This window comes from Lipotes vexillifer, unplaced genomic scaffold (assembly GCF_000442215.2).
Source record: "Lipotes vexillifer unplaced genomic scaffold, Lipotes_vexillifer_v1.1 scaffold564, whole genome shotgun sequence".
NCBI lineage: Eukaryota > Metazoa > Chordata > Mammalia > Artiodactyla > Lipotidae > Lipotes > Lipotes vexillifer.
Window position 1 is genome coordinate 68,860 of NW_006787829.1, and position 17,689 is coordinate 86,548.

General features: G+C 35.8%; 1 protein-coding gene across 2 annotated transcripts in view; it reads left to right on the forward strand.

Annotated features, from left to right (window-relative positions):
* Positions 1-17,689, forward strand: part of NETO1 (neuropilin and tolloid like 1) — a 93,035-nt gene that overhangs the window by 60,449 nt on the left and 14,897 nt on the right. For both annotated transcript variants that reach the window (XM_007460860.1, XM_007460861.1), the window contains exon 7: positions 2,839-3,067. In XM_007460860.1, the coding sequence (XP_007460922.1) occupies positions 2,839-3,067 (229 nt within the window). The remainder of the gene's footprint in view (positions 1-2,838; positions 3,068-17,689) is intronic.

Consider the following 17,689-nt stretch of genomic DNA (forward strand, 5'->3'; position numbering starts at 1 on the left):
AGTTAGTATGTTAAGTTGTGTTTCTGAAATAATTGTTCAGACATGTTCGGCCACTGAATCACTCAACCTGAAAATGTCACAGGATCAAATATCTTTCTTTCTCGAATTAGTCAAACGATTACTTTATTTTTCTTTCTGTGGGGATGATGTTTGCTTTTTATAGCTTTGTAAGAACATTGGAGGGAAGGGTTTTCAGTTACCCTACTCAGTGTTTTCTCCTGTTAGTAACTATGTACGTTTACAATTGTAATTGCATGTTCTTTTGAGGTCTAATAAACTATGTTGGAGTCATTGTATAGTATTTGAGAATATAGATATATATTTGATTTTTGTTGCATTTACCAACTTTTTTACTTTCTAAGAATACCTAGATTTTATAGGTATTTACATTTTTTATATTTTTATAGTGTTTTCAATTTGTTTACTTTTATTCAGGATGAGGCTAATGAAGAGCTCTTTAAAACAAAAGTTTAGGATTTTAATACTATTTAAGGCTCTCATGTTGATTTACTTATTTTCCTTGAGCAAGCTATTTTGTCTCCTGTGCTCCAGCTTCCTGGTAAAGGTCATCTAACTACAGACCCAGTTCCTTTTTACAAATCCTTGTGAAATTTTGAAAAACAAACCCGTTAGTAGAAACTTGGAAGGTTTAACATTTTCAGATATGCCTTCCTAGGGTGGACAATTTGGAATTTTCTGGATAATTTTCAGGAATGTAACATTTGGTTGGGAAAAGTGGATCCAAGATGGGCTACATGAGTAATATTTGAACTTTTCGTAGAATAAAACAAAGCAATGATGGAGGAATGAAGAACAGGCGGCTTTCTTAGGCTGTGTGTTTTATAAGATTGCAGTAATGGCAGTTAATTTAAAGTCAGTATCAAAGTATTTGGGAATTTGGGGATAGCTTCCAACTCAGACGTTACAGATTGCATATACATGAAAACCTGCTCACCATGCAAAGCATAATGAAACCACAGTGCTTTCCATTGTTTCTTAGTTTTGTCCATTTCCCCCTATTTTTCTCTTTTTGTTCTTCCTCCTGAGAGTTATATGAGGATTTCCTGCCATGGGACTCACATTTTATTTACACTCAATTCCTTATAAGTCTGCAACATATGACGTATATGCTTTTATGTCATAGTTTAGAGTTATAAATACCTTGTTTTGAAAATTATTGCATGTCATTTTCTACTGCAAATAATAAAATGTCAATTATTCTATGTAATTATCATGATTTATGGCACTCAAAACAAAGTCTGGTGTATAGGTGCCCAATAAATATGAGACAGATGCTGACAAAATGAAGTCAATAAAGAAAACAGAATTTCCAATCAGTAGGTCATTAGATGTACATCTGTGCAAATTTTATGGAGTGAGTGCTTAACATACGTAACACATGGTGTTAACACTGAGAATCAAATAAGTACACCACCACCCCAGCTTTTCAGGAACACACAGTTTAGCAAAAGGTACATATAACCTGTAACTAAAGCTTAAAATATGTTCAAAATACTTTAGCACAAAGGGAGAATCATGCCGCCATGGTTGGGGTGGGGGAGGGCTGAACATTATTTTTAATATTATTATTATATAAGTTACAGGTGTACAGCATTATAATTTACCACCTGTGTACTCTACAGAGTGGTCACCACCACAGGTCTAGTTACCATTCATTCCCATACAGTTGACCCCTTTCACCTGTTTTGCCCACCCTCAACTCACTTCCCCTCTGGTAACAACTAATCTGTTTTTTCTATCTAAGAGTTTGATTTTGTTTGTTTGTTTTATAGATTCCACATATGTGTGAAATCATAGTGTTTGTCTTTCTCCACCTGACTTATTTCACGTAGGCAGAATACCTTCAAGGTCCATCCATGTTGTCACAAATGGCAGGATTTTGTTCTTTTTTATGGCTGAGTAGTAGTCCATTATACATAAATATTTATCATTGGTTGAATTAATTGTGATTTTTAATGCACATTTGTGCAGAGTCAAATAATATCTGTTGCTCTTAAAACAGTATGTCTGAAGCAGTATAATATCGTGGGAGGATTATGGACTAGAGAGGTGGAAGGAACTTGTGTCTAATTTGCGATTTATACAATCCGAGTCTGCATTTCCTGAACATGACAATAAAATGCGCCACTTTATAGAGCTGTTGGGAGTATTTAACAGTAATCTATAAAGTAGGTTATACGTATGGTACTTTTTACTCATTAAGTGTTAATTTAATTTTTATTTATGTGGACTTAAAATGCCTTGACCCTGTTACGGTGAGAATGATCAGAGATTAGCTGTGCTTTTTAAAATATTCTGAACCTCAAAAATAAAGCAGCATAGTTATGTGAAATAATCTAAACAAAGTAAAATCAGGGACTGTCTTTTGAAACCATTTCTGGTTTTGTTTGATACTTGTACAAATTATTTGTTTCCCTGAATTTTTGGAAGTAAATTGAAGCCACGGATCTATAACAAAAATGTATCAGGAATATTTAAAACACATTTGTGCTGATTAAAATGAAACAGTGTGTAAGTATGAAAACTAATAACTGATTCCAGATAAGTTATGAGAAGAAATAAGGATCATTTGTGTAAAAATACTCGGCTATGGGAAATGGTACATTTACCTAAAGAAAGGACAATAACATTTGAAAACAATTTTAAACACAAGTTGATCTGAGTCATACATCTTTACTTTCCACAGGGAAAAAATAATAAGATTGATTGCAATCAAGACTGTCTTGTGAGACAGAAAGAGAAAGGAAGTTCTGGTGCTCAGTGAACTACTTTCCTATATTCATTCTGGGAAATTATCCTATCTTTGTTGTTTTACAGATCTACTTACGATTCTTGGACTATGAGATGCAGAATTCAAATGAATGCAAAAGGAATTTTGTGGCGGTGTATGACGGAAGCAGCTCCGTGGAGGATCTGAAAGCCAAGTTCTGCAGCACCGTGGCCAATGATGTCATGCTCCGTACAGGTCTCGGGGTCATCCGCATGTGGGCGGACGAGGGCAGTCGCAACAGCCGGTTTCAGATGCTCTTCACATCCTTTCAAGAACGTAAGAATCTCTGCACTTCTCTGTTTATCCTTTAACTGTGTCAGATGATGCAGATCTCATAAACTGTTGATGGTGTTTTCTTCACGCAGTTTGAGCACAGCAGGCTGAGCCTTAGTAAGTTGTTCACATCGCTGAGGTTCCCTTTCCTTCACTTCGGTCCAGGGACAGGAGAGTTACATATTACCTTTTGATTACCTATATCGGCATATGCATCATAGCCTTGCTTAAGACACTTCACACTATTCACTTGGGAAATGATGAATTTTGTTTGTCTTTTGTTTAGCTCTTACCAAGCTATGGAACTGAGGCAGTAGCTTCCAATGAAGTTTAAGTCTTAAAAACCTGCATAGAAATATTTGGTAGGTTCTCTTTAGTAAGCTTCTCTTGCCGTCCCACTGATTTCAAATAGGTCTGTGACTACAGAGCTCCTGTTAAAGGAGGCAAAGAGGGAGAATTGCTTGGGAAGAGAGTAAATAGAAAAAGTTCCAGAAAATAGTTTAAACGGCTCAATGGATGACACCCAGAGTTATGGGCAAAGCACAGACATTTTAGAAAATCATGTTCTAACAAATAATGAATTATATTAATAGGTATATGTTTGAACTGTTCTTTAGAAGCTTTGAATAATTCATGTTTAATAAATTTATACAAGTGAAAAATAAACCTAAGAAATTCAGCTTTAAGGAATCAGTCCTTTACCATTTGAAACTATACATTTTTTTTAAAACAGAAAAGAGAAAATGTTTTTGAAATGTCAAGGATTTCTCAGTGATAGGCACAGCAGTCACTGTTTTTTCAATTCATAAATGTTAAAGGTATTAAACGATTACTTTGTATCATAAATAAATAGTTTGGGCTTTAAGTTGCTCTTTAATTACCCAGTTGGAGAATTCTAGGGCCCCAGAAGTACTGAATGTCACTCAGTCTTTCTAAATCTGGATACCATCACAGAGTATGTTAAATCTCCCACCCAAGATTATTGCAGATTTCAACAGCATGTTGCTATCTATGTCTTCATTTCAAGAGTTGATCAAAATGTTAGAACGAGTGCATCTTTATTTCAGCAAGGTATCTGGCCAAAAAGCCCTCATCATTTTCTTGTTTGGAATTTGAAGAAATTCAGGCTGTAAGATAGCACATCTGGTGTTTTCACCGATGATTGCTTTACCATATCCGGTCGATTGTGCCTTTGGTGAGGCGCAGAGTGTACCTTATTTTTGTCTGTCTTGGATAATCACAGATTGAGAACTTTCTAATTTAACACATATGGAAGTTTTAGTTAATATGTTAGTTGATATAATCAAGTTTTTAAAACTATCACAAAATTATGCAATTTTTATCAAAGCTATGCCATAAAATGTAGTAAGGATAAATTAAAATATGTATTCTTACGTTTCATATATCAAGTAAAGAAACTCTGACTCCTAGGACTTCCTAAGGTTTTATTGCATTCAAACTCAACATAAGCCAATAATTTTTAAATAATTGACAAAAAAATATCTAATGCAGTATTGGCTTATATTAAGGAAAATGCAATAAGCAGCTCAAAGAAGATACTCCTGTAGGAAGCTGCACTGGTCAAAATGCAAATTGCATAGCCTGTTCTCTTCTGGGTATTATTACTGAGGAGCAGAGCCATCAATTAGAAGAGGCTGACCAGGATGCAGAAGCATCTAGAATCATGGGAAAAGGGCAAAGGAGAACGAATGTTTATCTTACAGATTTCTTTTTTTTCAAAATGTGATAACTACCTTAGACTTAGGTGGGTGATATGGATTAATGTTTGAGAGGTAAGATTAGTGTTTGTTAAATTAATTATAGGAAACTATTTGAGTGTAGTTTAGGAAGAAGAAATGTCTAGATCATAGGAGCTGCAATATTCCAAAATTGAATGGGTTCCCACAGAGGATATTCCACAGAAGGATATATGAGAAGTGGGTTCTCATCGGGCGTGAATGGTGAAGGGGAAGTGTCTAGGTTGGATAGGGGAAAAGGAAGACTAGCTAACATCTAAGGTCCTTTTCATCGCGACGATTAAGACCTGGGAGACTTTAAATTTCTGCTTATATAAGAAATGGTGAATTATATCATACTGGTAAAATTCTGCTTATACAAGAAACGGTGAATTATATCATACTGGTAAAATTCTGCTTATATAAGAAATGGTGAATTATATCGTTAGAGATATTTTTGAGCTAAAAGACAGAGTTTTCATTCTGTAATTAAATGATCTCTGGAAGTCATTCAAGTGGGTGAACTTTCAGTGACTAATCCAGAAGAAACAGGGTATTCTCCCTAAGAAAGCCACTTAATGTTCCTACACAGTGGATGGATGATCACGCTCATCTGAGTGAGTATTACGTAGCAGTTTCCGTGATTATCTCATAAATTTACAGGAAGCTTTGATTGAAACAAATTTATCCTCTGTGTCATGTTGCCTATGCAGTTTTGTTATGATATTTTGTTTTTTCTGCCTTGACTAAAACTGTGCAGAGTTCTACTATTACATGCCTACGATCAAAGTCAGCATGTGATGGAGTATATGGGTATAGACTAAGTATTTTTGCTTTGAAATCAAGGTATTCCCGATAAGAAATGAAAAGTTTCAAAACAACAGGAAGTAGGCTTCAATCAATTCTCTTATTCAGAAATGAGTGATTCTAATCTTTATTCCACATACACACACATATGGAATAAAGATTAAAGATGTGAATCAACGACCAGCTTTTTCTTACTCAAATAATGAGAAACCACCTTGATATTTTTCTTGGTTCCTATGTTTATTAGATGGTATCCCCAAGTGCAGTGTTGAAAAGTGCTTAGGGCATAATCAACACTATTCTAATATCTGTCGAAACGTCTTATATTAGGACCATAGGAATTTTTAGGAGTTAGATAAGAGCTTAGAAGCCATCTATTTCTATCTCAAACATTTTATTAATTCAAACAGAAAAAGAAAAGATCCAGGGAAGTTAACTGACTTTCCCTGAATACCCTCAACACCATGCTTAATGATTTGAAAACAGCACGGAGGCAAGAATGTAAGACCTGACTAATGGATGCAAGTGGGAATATATTTTCAACTCATTTTATTTTTACATTTGTATCTGAATAAATTACAGTAAAGGGAAAGGATGAGTGTATAAGAGAGAGGCGTAGAAATTCTTACTATGAGTCATCCCACTTTGAGGTTTCACAGGCACCTTAGAAGAATTTTAAAAGTCTGGATTAAATACCAACATTTGCAACAATGAAAAATATCCTCTAATATAATGGGAGGAATATAAGATCACTGAATTGAGAAGTATTTACCTTCAACTGTGTCATGAGAAATAACATCTTTCCTAGATAGGTCCTATAAATATCATACTCCTGCCCCTACTGTCTTGCTAACTCTTCACCTCAGCCTTTTCTCAGCTCTGCCTGAGATTGCTGCCCTGATTAATGGTATCACACTGCTGTTGGCTGCTGTTAAAAAAATGTTTAGAACAACTTTGAAGCCTATCAACTAGAGAACAAACAATCAGTGTTATCAACCAAATAGGCACTGTCTTACTTCATTAGATTAATTACTCAGAATGCTCAGTCCACTCTCAAATAATTTATACAGTGGAGATGAACACATATATGGGCACCCGAAAAAGACCTCAAATTTTTAGGTATTAATTTTGGATAGTATTCTCTATGAAAGATGACTTATTTAAACTTTAAATATATTCTGAAATGAAGAGGAAAACGTATTAACCACTGTGACTAATTTGCTTTCTCGGGTCAAAAATCAACAATTATGAGAGAGAATCAGGTTAGAAACACAGCTGAGGGTAAAGAAGAATGAATCCAACTTGAGATAAAGACGGAATAGTTTGAATAATTCTCACCTTGATATTGAAAGTATGCTATATTTTATTTTAGTGACTCAATTTAAGATTTCCTATATGAATAGAGTTTTACACATTTGCATCACTTTTTATAAAGACGTTGGTCTTGCTCTAAACAATCATCTAAAATTTTTTTAATTGATTATGGTTAGTGTAATTTCAATGTTGAGCATACTTATACATGAAAACGCATGATCACTTATGATAGACCTGTATATTTAAGTATTGTATATGTATAATGGAGACATTAGTGACATGTACCTCTTCACACTGAGTCACAAGCCAGATTTTCTGATCCAGCCTTTTCCTGAACACACCGTGAATTTGCAGTAACTAGAATGAATGCATACAGTAGTAATATCTCATTGTGACTTGTGAAGTTCTACCTTCAGCTGCTCTTCGGCTCTTATTTACACCATGATAAAATCTCAATCACTTAATGCTTCATTAATGGGCAGCATATTTCTGTTAAAAACAGACATGCAGGTAAAAAGAGATGAAAAGAAAATTGTTCCTTTTAAAGATGTGGGAATAATGTTTACAGTAATTTGCTAAAATGAGATTATGTATTTCGTTTCATACCAATTTATGGCAAAAGGCCATAGAGTCTAAACTACAGATTTATTTACAGTAAAGAAACATACATACAGTAATACTTAATTTCAAAGAGGAGTTGAATTGACGGATTCTGTGGAAGGCACAGAATCCTACAATATCATTTTGTAATTAAATCATATTCTATGGCAAAAGTTATTTTGCAGATGTAAATAAGGTCTTATGTAATTGATTTTGAGTTCATCAAAAGGGAGGTTATCTTGGGTGGACCTGACCTCATCAGGTGAGCTCCCCAAAATAAGGTGAAGCATGAGTCAGAAAGACTGCTGGCCTGGAAGAAGAAAGCAAACAGGTATGTTGTGAACTGCCTGCCTGTTACAGGGGTGAACTCTAGGAGCTGAGAACATCCCTAGCCATTGACTAGCAAGTAAATGGGGACCCCAGTTGTATAACTGCAAGGAACTGAATTCTACCAACAACCCAAATAAGCTAGGAAGACAACCCTGAGAATCAGATGAAAACCACAGCCCCAACCGATGCCTTGATTTCACTTTGTAAGATTCTAGCAAAGGATCCAGTACTTGGGCTTCTGAAATTGTGTGATAAAAATTGGGTGTCGTTTTAAGATATTAAAATTGGGGTGATTGTTACACAGCAATAGAAAACTTGCAGATTTTGGTACTGTATGTGAGCTGCTGCTATAACAAATACCTAATAGGTGGAGACAGGTTTGGGATCAAGCAGTGATCATAGGTTGGTTGAATTTTGAGAATAATGATAGAAAAAGCCTAAATTGCCTCAGACAGGTGGTTAAAATATACCTGGACTTGGAGGGCTGCCAGTGGGGCTCAGATAGAAGTGAGGAGTATTTATTAGAAACTGGAGGAAGGGCGATCCTTGTTTTGTGGTGGCAGAAAGTGTAGCGAAATTGTGTCCTGCAGCGATGTCAGAAGGCAGACTTGTGAGTGACAAACATTGGCTCTATAACTAAGTACATTACTGAGAAAAGTGGTGGAGGTATAGCCTGGTTTCTCTTGCTGCTTATAGTAACATGAGGAAGGGGAGAAATAAATCTAAAGAATTATTAAACTAAAAGGAGTTAGGACTGGATGGTTTTTAAAGCCCCAGCTTCTCCAGATGGCAAAGATGTTAAAAGTTAGAAATGACGCTGAAAATACGGCAGAGAGAAAAGGCTGAATATGACTGTATAACCTTTGCTCAACCATCAGAAACATCCAAAGATCTCAGTGTTTAGTAACTAAAAGGCCCTTCAAAGAAGAGGTTAAATTTGGACCTTATAGATCCTCTAAGTCAAGCTAGAGGGTCTCCAGGAGGGGAAGGGCAATGACCCTCAGCCATTACAGTGGTAACCAAGGGAGCGAAAGGATTCTCTCAAATAGATTTATGGGTGGGGCATTTGTCTAAGAGAACAAAGCCCAGTGAATTTCAAGCAAGACCCACAAGGCTCTTGAGAAAATTATTTCAGCAGAAACACTGTCGGCTTGGACTGAAAGGAAAGGAGAGAACCAAATGAAAACAGTTATCAGAACCCTAAAGCTCTAGTGGCCTGAAGCAATCTGATACTACCACTCAGCTGCATATACATGTTACTTTTCATGAGAAAAGAAGGATGGCTCAGGGAGCAGAACTGAGAGCCTGGAGAGCAAAGTCCACAGCTACAGAGGCATAGTCCTAGAACTGGAAATATAATCAAGAAAAATCCAGCGTTTACCCTGCTGGATTTCAAGACTGTTGTGGACCAGTGACTCCTATTTACTCTTCATTCTCCTTTGAACCAGAATCTCTGTAACTAATTTCTGATGCCTGTCTAACCATTGTGTTGGGAGTTTGGGGAAGGTGGCTTGTCTCTTTGGTTTCATGGGTCTACATGGAGAGGAACTGTACCTCAGGAACTGAAGTCCAGACTCCTTCGAGGACTGCCCCCAGGAGACTTGTCTGCACAATATTTAGGTGACTTGGATGGTGAGATTTCAGACTTTGAGCTGGTGAGATTTAGATGAGATTTAGGACTTTGAGTTGATGCTGTAATAAAACAATACTCTTGGGAGTCTTGGGAAAGTATGAAAGTATGGGTTCATTTCTGGGCTGTCTGTTCTGTTTCATTGATCTTTGTGTCTGTTTTTGTGCCATACTGTTTCTATTACTGTAGTTTGTAGTATAGTCTGAAGTCAGGGAATGTGATACCTCCAGGTATATTCTTCTTTTCAAAAATGCTTCGACTATTTGGGGTCTTTTGTGGTTCCATACAAATTTTAGAATCATTTGTTCTAGTTCTGTGAAAAATGCCATGGGTATTTTGACAGGAATTGCATTGAACCTGTATATTGCTTTGGGTAGGATGGACATTTTAACAATACTAATTCTTTCAATCCTTGAACACAGTGCAGCTTTCCATTTGTGTCATCTTCAATTTCCTTCACCAATGTCTTCTAGTTTTCCAAGTACAAGTCTTTCACCTCCTTGGTTAAATTCATTCCTAGGTACTTTATTCATTTTGATGTAATTATAAATGGGATTGTTTTCTTAATTTCTCTTTTGGATAGGTTGTTATTGATATATAGAAGTGTGCCAGATATCCTGGTTGGTCTGACAATACTCAACAAATATTGATAATAATCTTTATGCCCTTTTAAAAGAAATTCTAAAGGTCAGGGATGGAAGAAGTCAGAGACATTATAAGCTGCAGCCAGTACTCCTCCTGGCCTTAAAGGAACACACTGCCATGTAACAGAAAGGGCCATGTGACAAGAGAATGATGGTGGCCTTTAGGGGCTAAAAATGTCCCCCAGTTGGCAGCCAGCAAGAAAGCAGGAACCTCAGTTCTACAGCCACAAGAGACTGAATTCTTCCAACAGCCTGAATGAGCTTGAAAGAGGCCTCCATGCTCCAGATGAGAACCCAGTACAGCTGCCTCCTTGATTTAGCCTTGTGAGATCATAAAGAGAGACCTTACCCAACCCAGACTTCTGACCTGCATAGCTGGAGATATTAAGTGGGTATTGTTTTAAGCCCAAAAGTTTGTAATAATTTATTACTCAGCAATAGAAGGCTGAAGCATATTTGTTGTAACGATGGGTAATTTTTAATAGAATGGATAACCCAAATGCAATCTATATACGTTACTTAATATATTGATTAAATATATTATTATTTAGTAATGTATTACTGTTCCTGAATTTGGTAGTTCAAGGCATGTGACAAGATAGAACTGTAGGCAGTATAAGAAAAATAATCACTCCAACATCAGCTTGACCCTAAAAGTTGAGCAACTACTACTGTTTTACCTAGTCATTGATAAGTTTTCATTTTTATACTTCTTTTGTGTTCCTTCATTCATTCTGTCGTTCCTTCAGTAAACAAGGAAGTGCCCAGGCACTGATGGCATGAAGATGAATAAGAAGGTTGCTCCTCTTGAGGTGCAGCCGCACTCGTTCAAATTGAATTCAAGTGTGTAACTCACTTCAGAAAACGTTCCCTTGTATATGGTACTCTGTCCCTCCCGCCACACACTTTCTCATTTACTTCAGTAAATTACCCACTAAAACACTGTATTCTAAGAAGCCAAATTCTCTTCTTGTATAGTTTTTTTTTTTTTATAAATGTATTTATTTTTTGGGGGTGCGTTGGGTCTTCGTTTCTGTGCGAGGGCTTTCTCTAGTTGCGGCGAGCGGGGGCCACTCTTCATCACGGTGCACGGGCTTCTCACTGTCACGGCCTCTCTTGTTGCAGAGCACAGGCTCCAGACGCACAGACTCAGGAGTTGTGGCTCACGGGCCTAGTTGCTCTGCGGCATGTGGGATCTTCCCAGACCAGGGCTCAGACCCATGTTCCCTGCATTGGCAGGCAGATTCTCAACCACTGTGCCACCAGGGAAGCCCCCTGTATAGTTGTTTTTCTCCAGCATTTGTTTTTACTAGTAGGATCCTTACTCTTCTGTCACCATAATTGTTTATTAGTTCACTCTTCAGTTTTATTATCTTATCCTTTCTTGCCTGGAACACGGTTTGCCCTGCCATCTGCCTCTTGTATAGCCAATTTGCATTCTGTCCTAGGCAGTGCAAATTCCCCATTTTGTAATGCACCAGTAAAATTACCATATCACCTCAATAAACTAAATTTAATGGCTCCTAGAGGGAAAATATATAGATAGATAGATAGATTTTCATTGGATTATTACTGTAAAAGTGCACAGAGGTCAGTAACATTCTGAGAAAATACACCAAAAAAAAAAGGTGGATAATAATCAACTCTCAACAATAATATTTAATTTTCCCTCTAGAAAAATCTAGACAAAACACATTTACAAGTTTGGGGTAAATGCTAAGATCAAAAGGCATTATATTCTGTATGTATTTCAGCAAGGAAAGAAAATTGTAAGTGCTAGAGGGAGTAAAGTGACCAATTACAACATAGATTTAAATGTAAATTGACATTTTATGGGTATAGATCTCCATGCCTCATCATTATGAATTAGTGTATTTTTAAAAGATTAAGACCACTTTATTAATACAGGAATTATTTACTTATATATGTCTTATAGCAGTGTAAATACCAGATGGCATAGATTTAAATATCAACAATACACAAAATATGATGGGGAAATTGCTGACTACGTGTCAGGTTTGGGCATATCTCAATAAAGTAGACCTAAAACACACTATGGGTAAGGGAACATATCACTATATACAAATATACAAAATTCAAGATGTATTATTATTTAAATTTTTACATTTAATTTAAATTAAATTTAAATAAAAGGGAAAAGCTGAGCTGGAGGACAATTAGAAACATAAAGGATAGGCAGTGGGCAAATATTATTATCCTGTAAAGAGTACAGATTGTATGGTGTGTAATCTATAAAACCACTGAATCACTATGTTGTACACCTATAAGTAATATAATATTGTAAGTCAACTATACTTCAAAAACAATAAATAATAAATAAGCAACAATAAACCAAAAAAAGAATACAGATTATATGAGACAATAAGAAAATGTTATATAGCAATAAAAATGGGGCAAATAAAGTAAACAGTTAATTCATAGAGAAGTATAAATGGCCTACTGGTATAGGAAACAAACACCTATTCATATTAGTAAACAAAAAGACATAAATTTCAATAAGAATGAGACATCATTTTCATGTATCCAATTGTTTTAAAAAATTAGCAGTGATGAAATACCCAGTTTTGGAGATGGTGTGGTGAAATGAAAATTTATGTATGCTGGCAGGAAAATAAAAGTTTTCTTAATTTAGCACTATATATTAAAATTCTAAAACAGGTAAAAAACAAAAATAGGGTCTTACCTGTTGATCTAAAAAATGAATCTAAGAATAGATACTAGTGATGAGAAGGTTTAGAATCATTTAAAAAATGAAAATTGCCTAAATGGCTTGGTTAAATGGTTCTTGAAACATGCCTATATTCTTGTAACTGCTACGATGATGTGTTAGATGGATACTGCCAATAAACTATATTAAAAAATAAAATTCTAAAAACAAGTGGCAAGCAAAACACATGTACATTACAAATATATTCTTGTAAACATGTGTGATAAATATTTAATATACAGTATCTATTATATATGTAATACATATGTGTAGAAGGCAGTGCAATTAACTGATTATTTTTAAGATGAGGCTTATTATCAGTATTTTATGATTTTTCTACAACAAAAAGTTGTTGTTTTAGTAAACATTTTAAAAGCAATAAATATAATTTGATACGACTTTCTTGAAGGGATTTATTAAATCTAGGAAAACAAGATATATACATTTTTTCTTTTTTTTAATTTAAATATATTTGATTTATAATATTGTGTTAGTTTCAGGTGTACAGCAAAGTGATTCAGTTATATATATACATTTTTTTTATCAGATTATTTTCCACTGTAGGTTATTACAAGATATCAAGTTATACATTATTTTCTTTATTGGGAAAATTAAGATTCATTTATGATTTCAGAAAATAATAATTGATCATTGGAGGTTTTGTTGGAGGGGTGATAATTATGCAACAGCTGAGGATACCACATTTCTGTCTCATAACATACTCCTTTAGACTTAAGAGTCACTACAGCCTACGGTAGAATTTCTCCACCATTTGCCTTAAAGACACACTTAACTGAGGGCTGATTTACTGCATGGCAAATGCTGATGGCCAAGCCCACATTTCTGCAGCGTCCTTAGAACAGTAGAGGTAAAGTAGCATCAGCCCTTTCTTTCGCAGGTGATATGAATAAATGTTTGCTTTGATATTTTAAACTATGTAAATAATTAGAAAGTGTTGCTCTTAACACAGTTCCCAGCTAATTGTGACTCACAAATTGTCAGGGTGTCCTGGTTCCAAACTGTTGCTCTCCCACCTCAGAGATCTCTTTCCTCCCTTTTCCCACTTCTGACCTTTCCTTCCCCATTTTGTTATTGTGCAGCCATAGCTACATCTGTGGAACCTAGTGGGGCAGGTCTCTGACTACCCTGAGAAATCAGCTACGAGTTTTCCTATTGCTGCTGTAACAGATTACCACTAACTTAGTGCCTAAAGCCACACAAACGTATTATTTGAAATAGGTTTCCCTGGGCTGAAACGGTGGTGTCAACAAGGCCACCTTCTAGGGGAGCTCTAGGGAAGAATACATTCCCTCACCTGTCCCAGTCTCTGGATTCCTTCTATTCCTTCTTCAAAGCCAGCAAGGTATCATCTCATCTCTTTTTGCTACATTGTTAGATCATGTTCTGTCCCTTGGAGCTTCTAAATTCCTCTCGTGAGGACGCCTTTGATTACACAGGCCCCTCCTGGATAATCCAGGCTAATCTCCCCCTTTTGAAATCCTTAACTTTATCACATCTGCAAAACAAAATCCCTTTGCCATAAAAAGCGACATTCACAAGTTCTAGGAATTAGGGTGTGGACAAACTTGGGAGCCATTATTCAACTAAACACAATAGGTTAGATTTTTTTTAAACTGACAAACTCTTGTCTGAGATTATGAAAACATAACTTAGTTGACTTGAAGACCAACGGTTCATAATGCCAAATGGTAATCGTATATCTAAACACATGTTCCCTTCATTCCCTACCACTGAATAAATATTCTTCTATATAAAGAAATTATTTAAAAATTAAATATCTTTTCACTACAGAAAAATACAAAAAAGGAATGTATCATGAAGATATCAATATGTACTTTTTGGCAAGTATGCATGTGTTTGGAGATTTTAAGATTAATGTTAATATTTTAGAAAGAAAATCACAAATCTGTCATTTGAAAAAATAATTTTTGTTGTTTAAAAAATATGAAATAGGATGAGAAAATGTGTAAAAGCATGAATTTGGTGCTGGTCAACTAATTTTTCCATTTTCCTACCTGTAACACCTTGACATTAAACGTGAACTCTCCAGAAAATGAGGAATCATTACAGGATAGCTGTAAGTTTTAAATATATGTGTCTAGAACGGAGCAAATAGTCAATAGATGGTTCTACTATTCTCTCTGTTAATGGGATAACAGTGTACTGAAACTTTTTAGAGTCAGTAGTTTCTTACTTTCAAATATAATGAGGCTTTTGAGCAAAGGAAAATGATATAAAATTGTATAATCTGCCAGAGACTCACCCTTCTCTCTTTCTTTTTAAATGTTTAGTTGAGTCCTATTGTACCATTAAAAACAAAAAAAACAACGGTCAGACATATCTTATTATTTGAAGTTAATTCTCGATGGACATTTATTACTGGATATTAAATTATTTGGTCATTTAACTCAAATCACTGAAGAAAAGTTATGTTACATATAGATATATAGTTTAGTGATATAATTAAAATTTAAAATCAATTTCCTCAACTAATTTTTAGACTAAAAATATTAAATAATTTTGGCTGCCATATTTATATGTTGAATTACTTAGAAAATTTTGTAGAATTTTCATTGAACTTTTTAGATCAACATTGTCTTTAGTTAAGTGTCTGCCAGGGATCCTGGGACAAGAATAAAGGCAGCAAATTCCTTGTAATTTTTGGTAGGATCGTTGGGGATAATATATATTGATCTCTTTGATTCTGGCTTCACAGCTACATAGTTTACGTCTGTCAATTAAAATAAACAATGTATATTTGCTATGGAGAAAGGAAATTATTATTCCAAATCGTTAGTCTTTGAACTAACAGAATCACAAGGCTGAGGCTATGGTGCTTTGTTGATGCTTGGCTTTAATCCTTATTTACTGCAAGTCCTCCTTTGGGGAGTTGGCATGTTCCATAATGAAACCAAATAAACATTAATACCTTTAACAAAACGATGAGTCTACCCTAACAACTGTTGCATGTATGTGTGCATCAGCTATGGAAACAAACCCTGGACCCCATGTCCAAGTCCTACTAATAGAGTGCAGACCCCAAAGAAATATAATATCCTAGTTACTGTAACTAGAGTCACATCTAATTGTACACGATGAATAAATCATGGGGTAGCTGACCCAATGCAGACATAATCATAGTATAAAAATGTATAATAATTTCTTGGCATCAAATGGAATGGATAGATCGTGACGTGGTCCTCGCCCTCTGTGAGTAATGAAATGGCCTCTATCTATGGAATATAATTTTCTCCTGAAGGTGCTTCTCTTTTCATAATAGCGTGTCTTTTGGAACAGTAGGAATATGCAATTTCAGCAGAGAGATTGGGGGGATCTAATAAATGTGAGTGGGATTAGATTGTGAATAGAATTTCTTGTATTAGGAAAAAGATTAAGCTATAGCTTAATAATAACACTGGATATTTTGACTGATAACTAAGTCACATTGGAACATAGAGTTTTGGAAGCAGATATTAATTTTTCAAAATAAAAATATGAAGCTGATGAAAGAGGTGAGAAGATGCACAAACCTATTTCTGGCCTCAAATCTGGTCAGCATTTTTCAAGTAAAATGACATTTCCTCTAATTGCATAGCCCAAGGGCCATTTCATGTTTAAAGTATAGTGGCAGGGAAATTATTCCATTCATTTTGGGAAAAACAAAACAAAACATTTGTTTTGGGAGGCAATTCTAATGGCCAAATATATTTAAATTTTTTTTACATTTTCTTTTTCTGTGATTAGAATCTCACCGTTAAAAATGGCATTTAGCAGCAAGCTCTACATTTTTTTAATCCAGTTTTTGAAGTCTTTGAAAGCTGACGCAGAGGCTTACTCATAATTGGGATCTCTGATGGTTTAGATATTTTCTTCCATCAAGTTCATGAAGAAAAGTTTAGCTATTCCTTAGAAATTAGAAGCATTGTTAGAATTTAATGAGACTATGGCATATCCATTTTACTGCTTAAAGAAGTTTTGTTCCGGTGTCTCGTGGACAAGTATTTATTAAGGACCTACGATACGGCACCTGATGTTCTGAGCGCAGTGATAAATTAGTGAACAGAACAACGCCTTTGCCCCTCATTCTTATTAAAGGAAGCTAATGATGTACAAGTGAGTTAATTTAAAAAGATGAACTCAGATCCTAATAAGTGCTGTGGAAAAACACAACACGGGGTAATGTGCTGGAGAACGATGTGGGCATGAGTGCCCTGGGTTGTGTTGGGCAGTCCTTGTGCTCAGAAGAAAGTTGGGCAAAGATTTGGGGTAAGCAAAGGGGTACGAAGGAGTTTGAGATTTGATTTCACTTTATTGGGAAGGTTTTGGAGTGTTTTGAAAGGGGATGAAACTCCATCTGATTTATACTTAAATATCCAAGGCTTCTCTGGCCACTGTGTCTGTGGATCCGTGTAAGAGACCATTTGATGAAAGACCGTTCAGAAGGACCAGTGGAGACGTTACCAAGAGCCTGGAGTTGAGAGAGAGCTGACAGACCTACAGGACAGTTTGATGTGGGTGCCAGGGCAGAGAGGACTCAATGATGACCCTGAGCCTTTAGCCTGGAGCGAGGCGATGCCCCTTATTAATGTCGGGAGGGTGTGTGAGGGGGGAATTGAGGCAGGGAAGAGGACTATAGGATGATCACCGGTATTTGAACCCATCCAGCCGTAATCCATTTGAGATGGTCATTAGAATGCCAAGTGGGGATGTTACTTAGGGATTTGGATGCTCCGAAGGAATCTGGTATGGTTCATAGAGGGCGTGATCGGCTCGTGGACTTTCTTCCGATTGGTTGGTGGTGAGGTAATGGGGAGT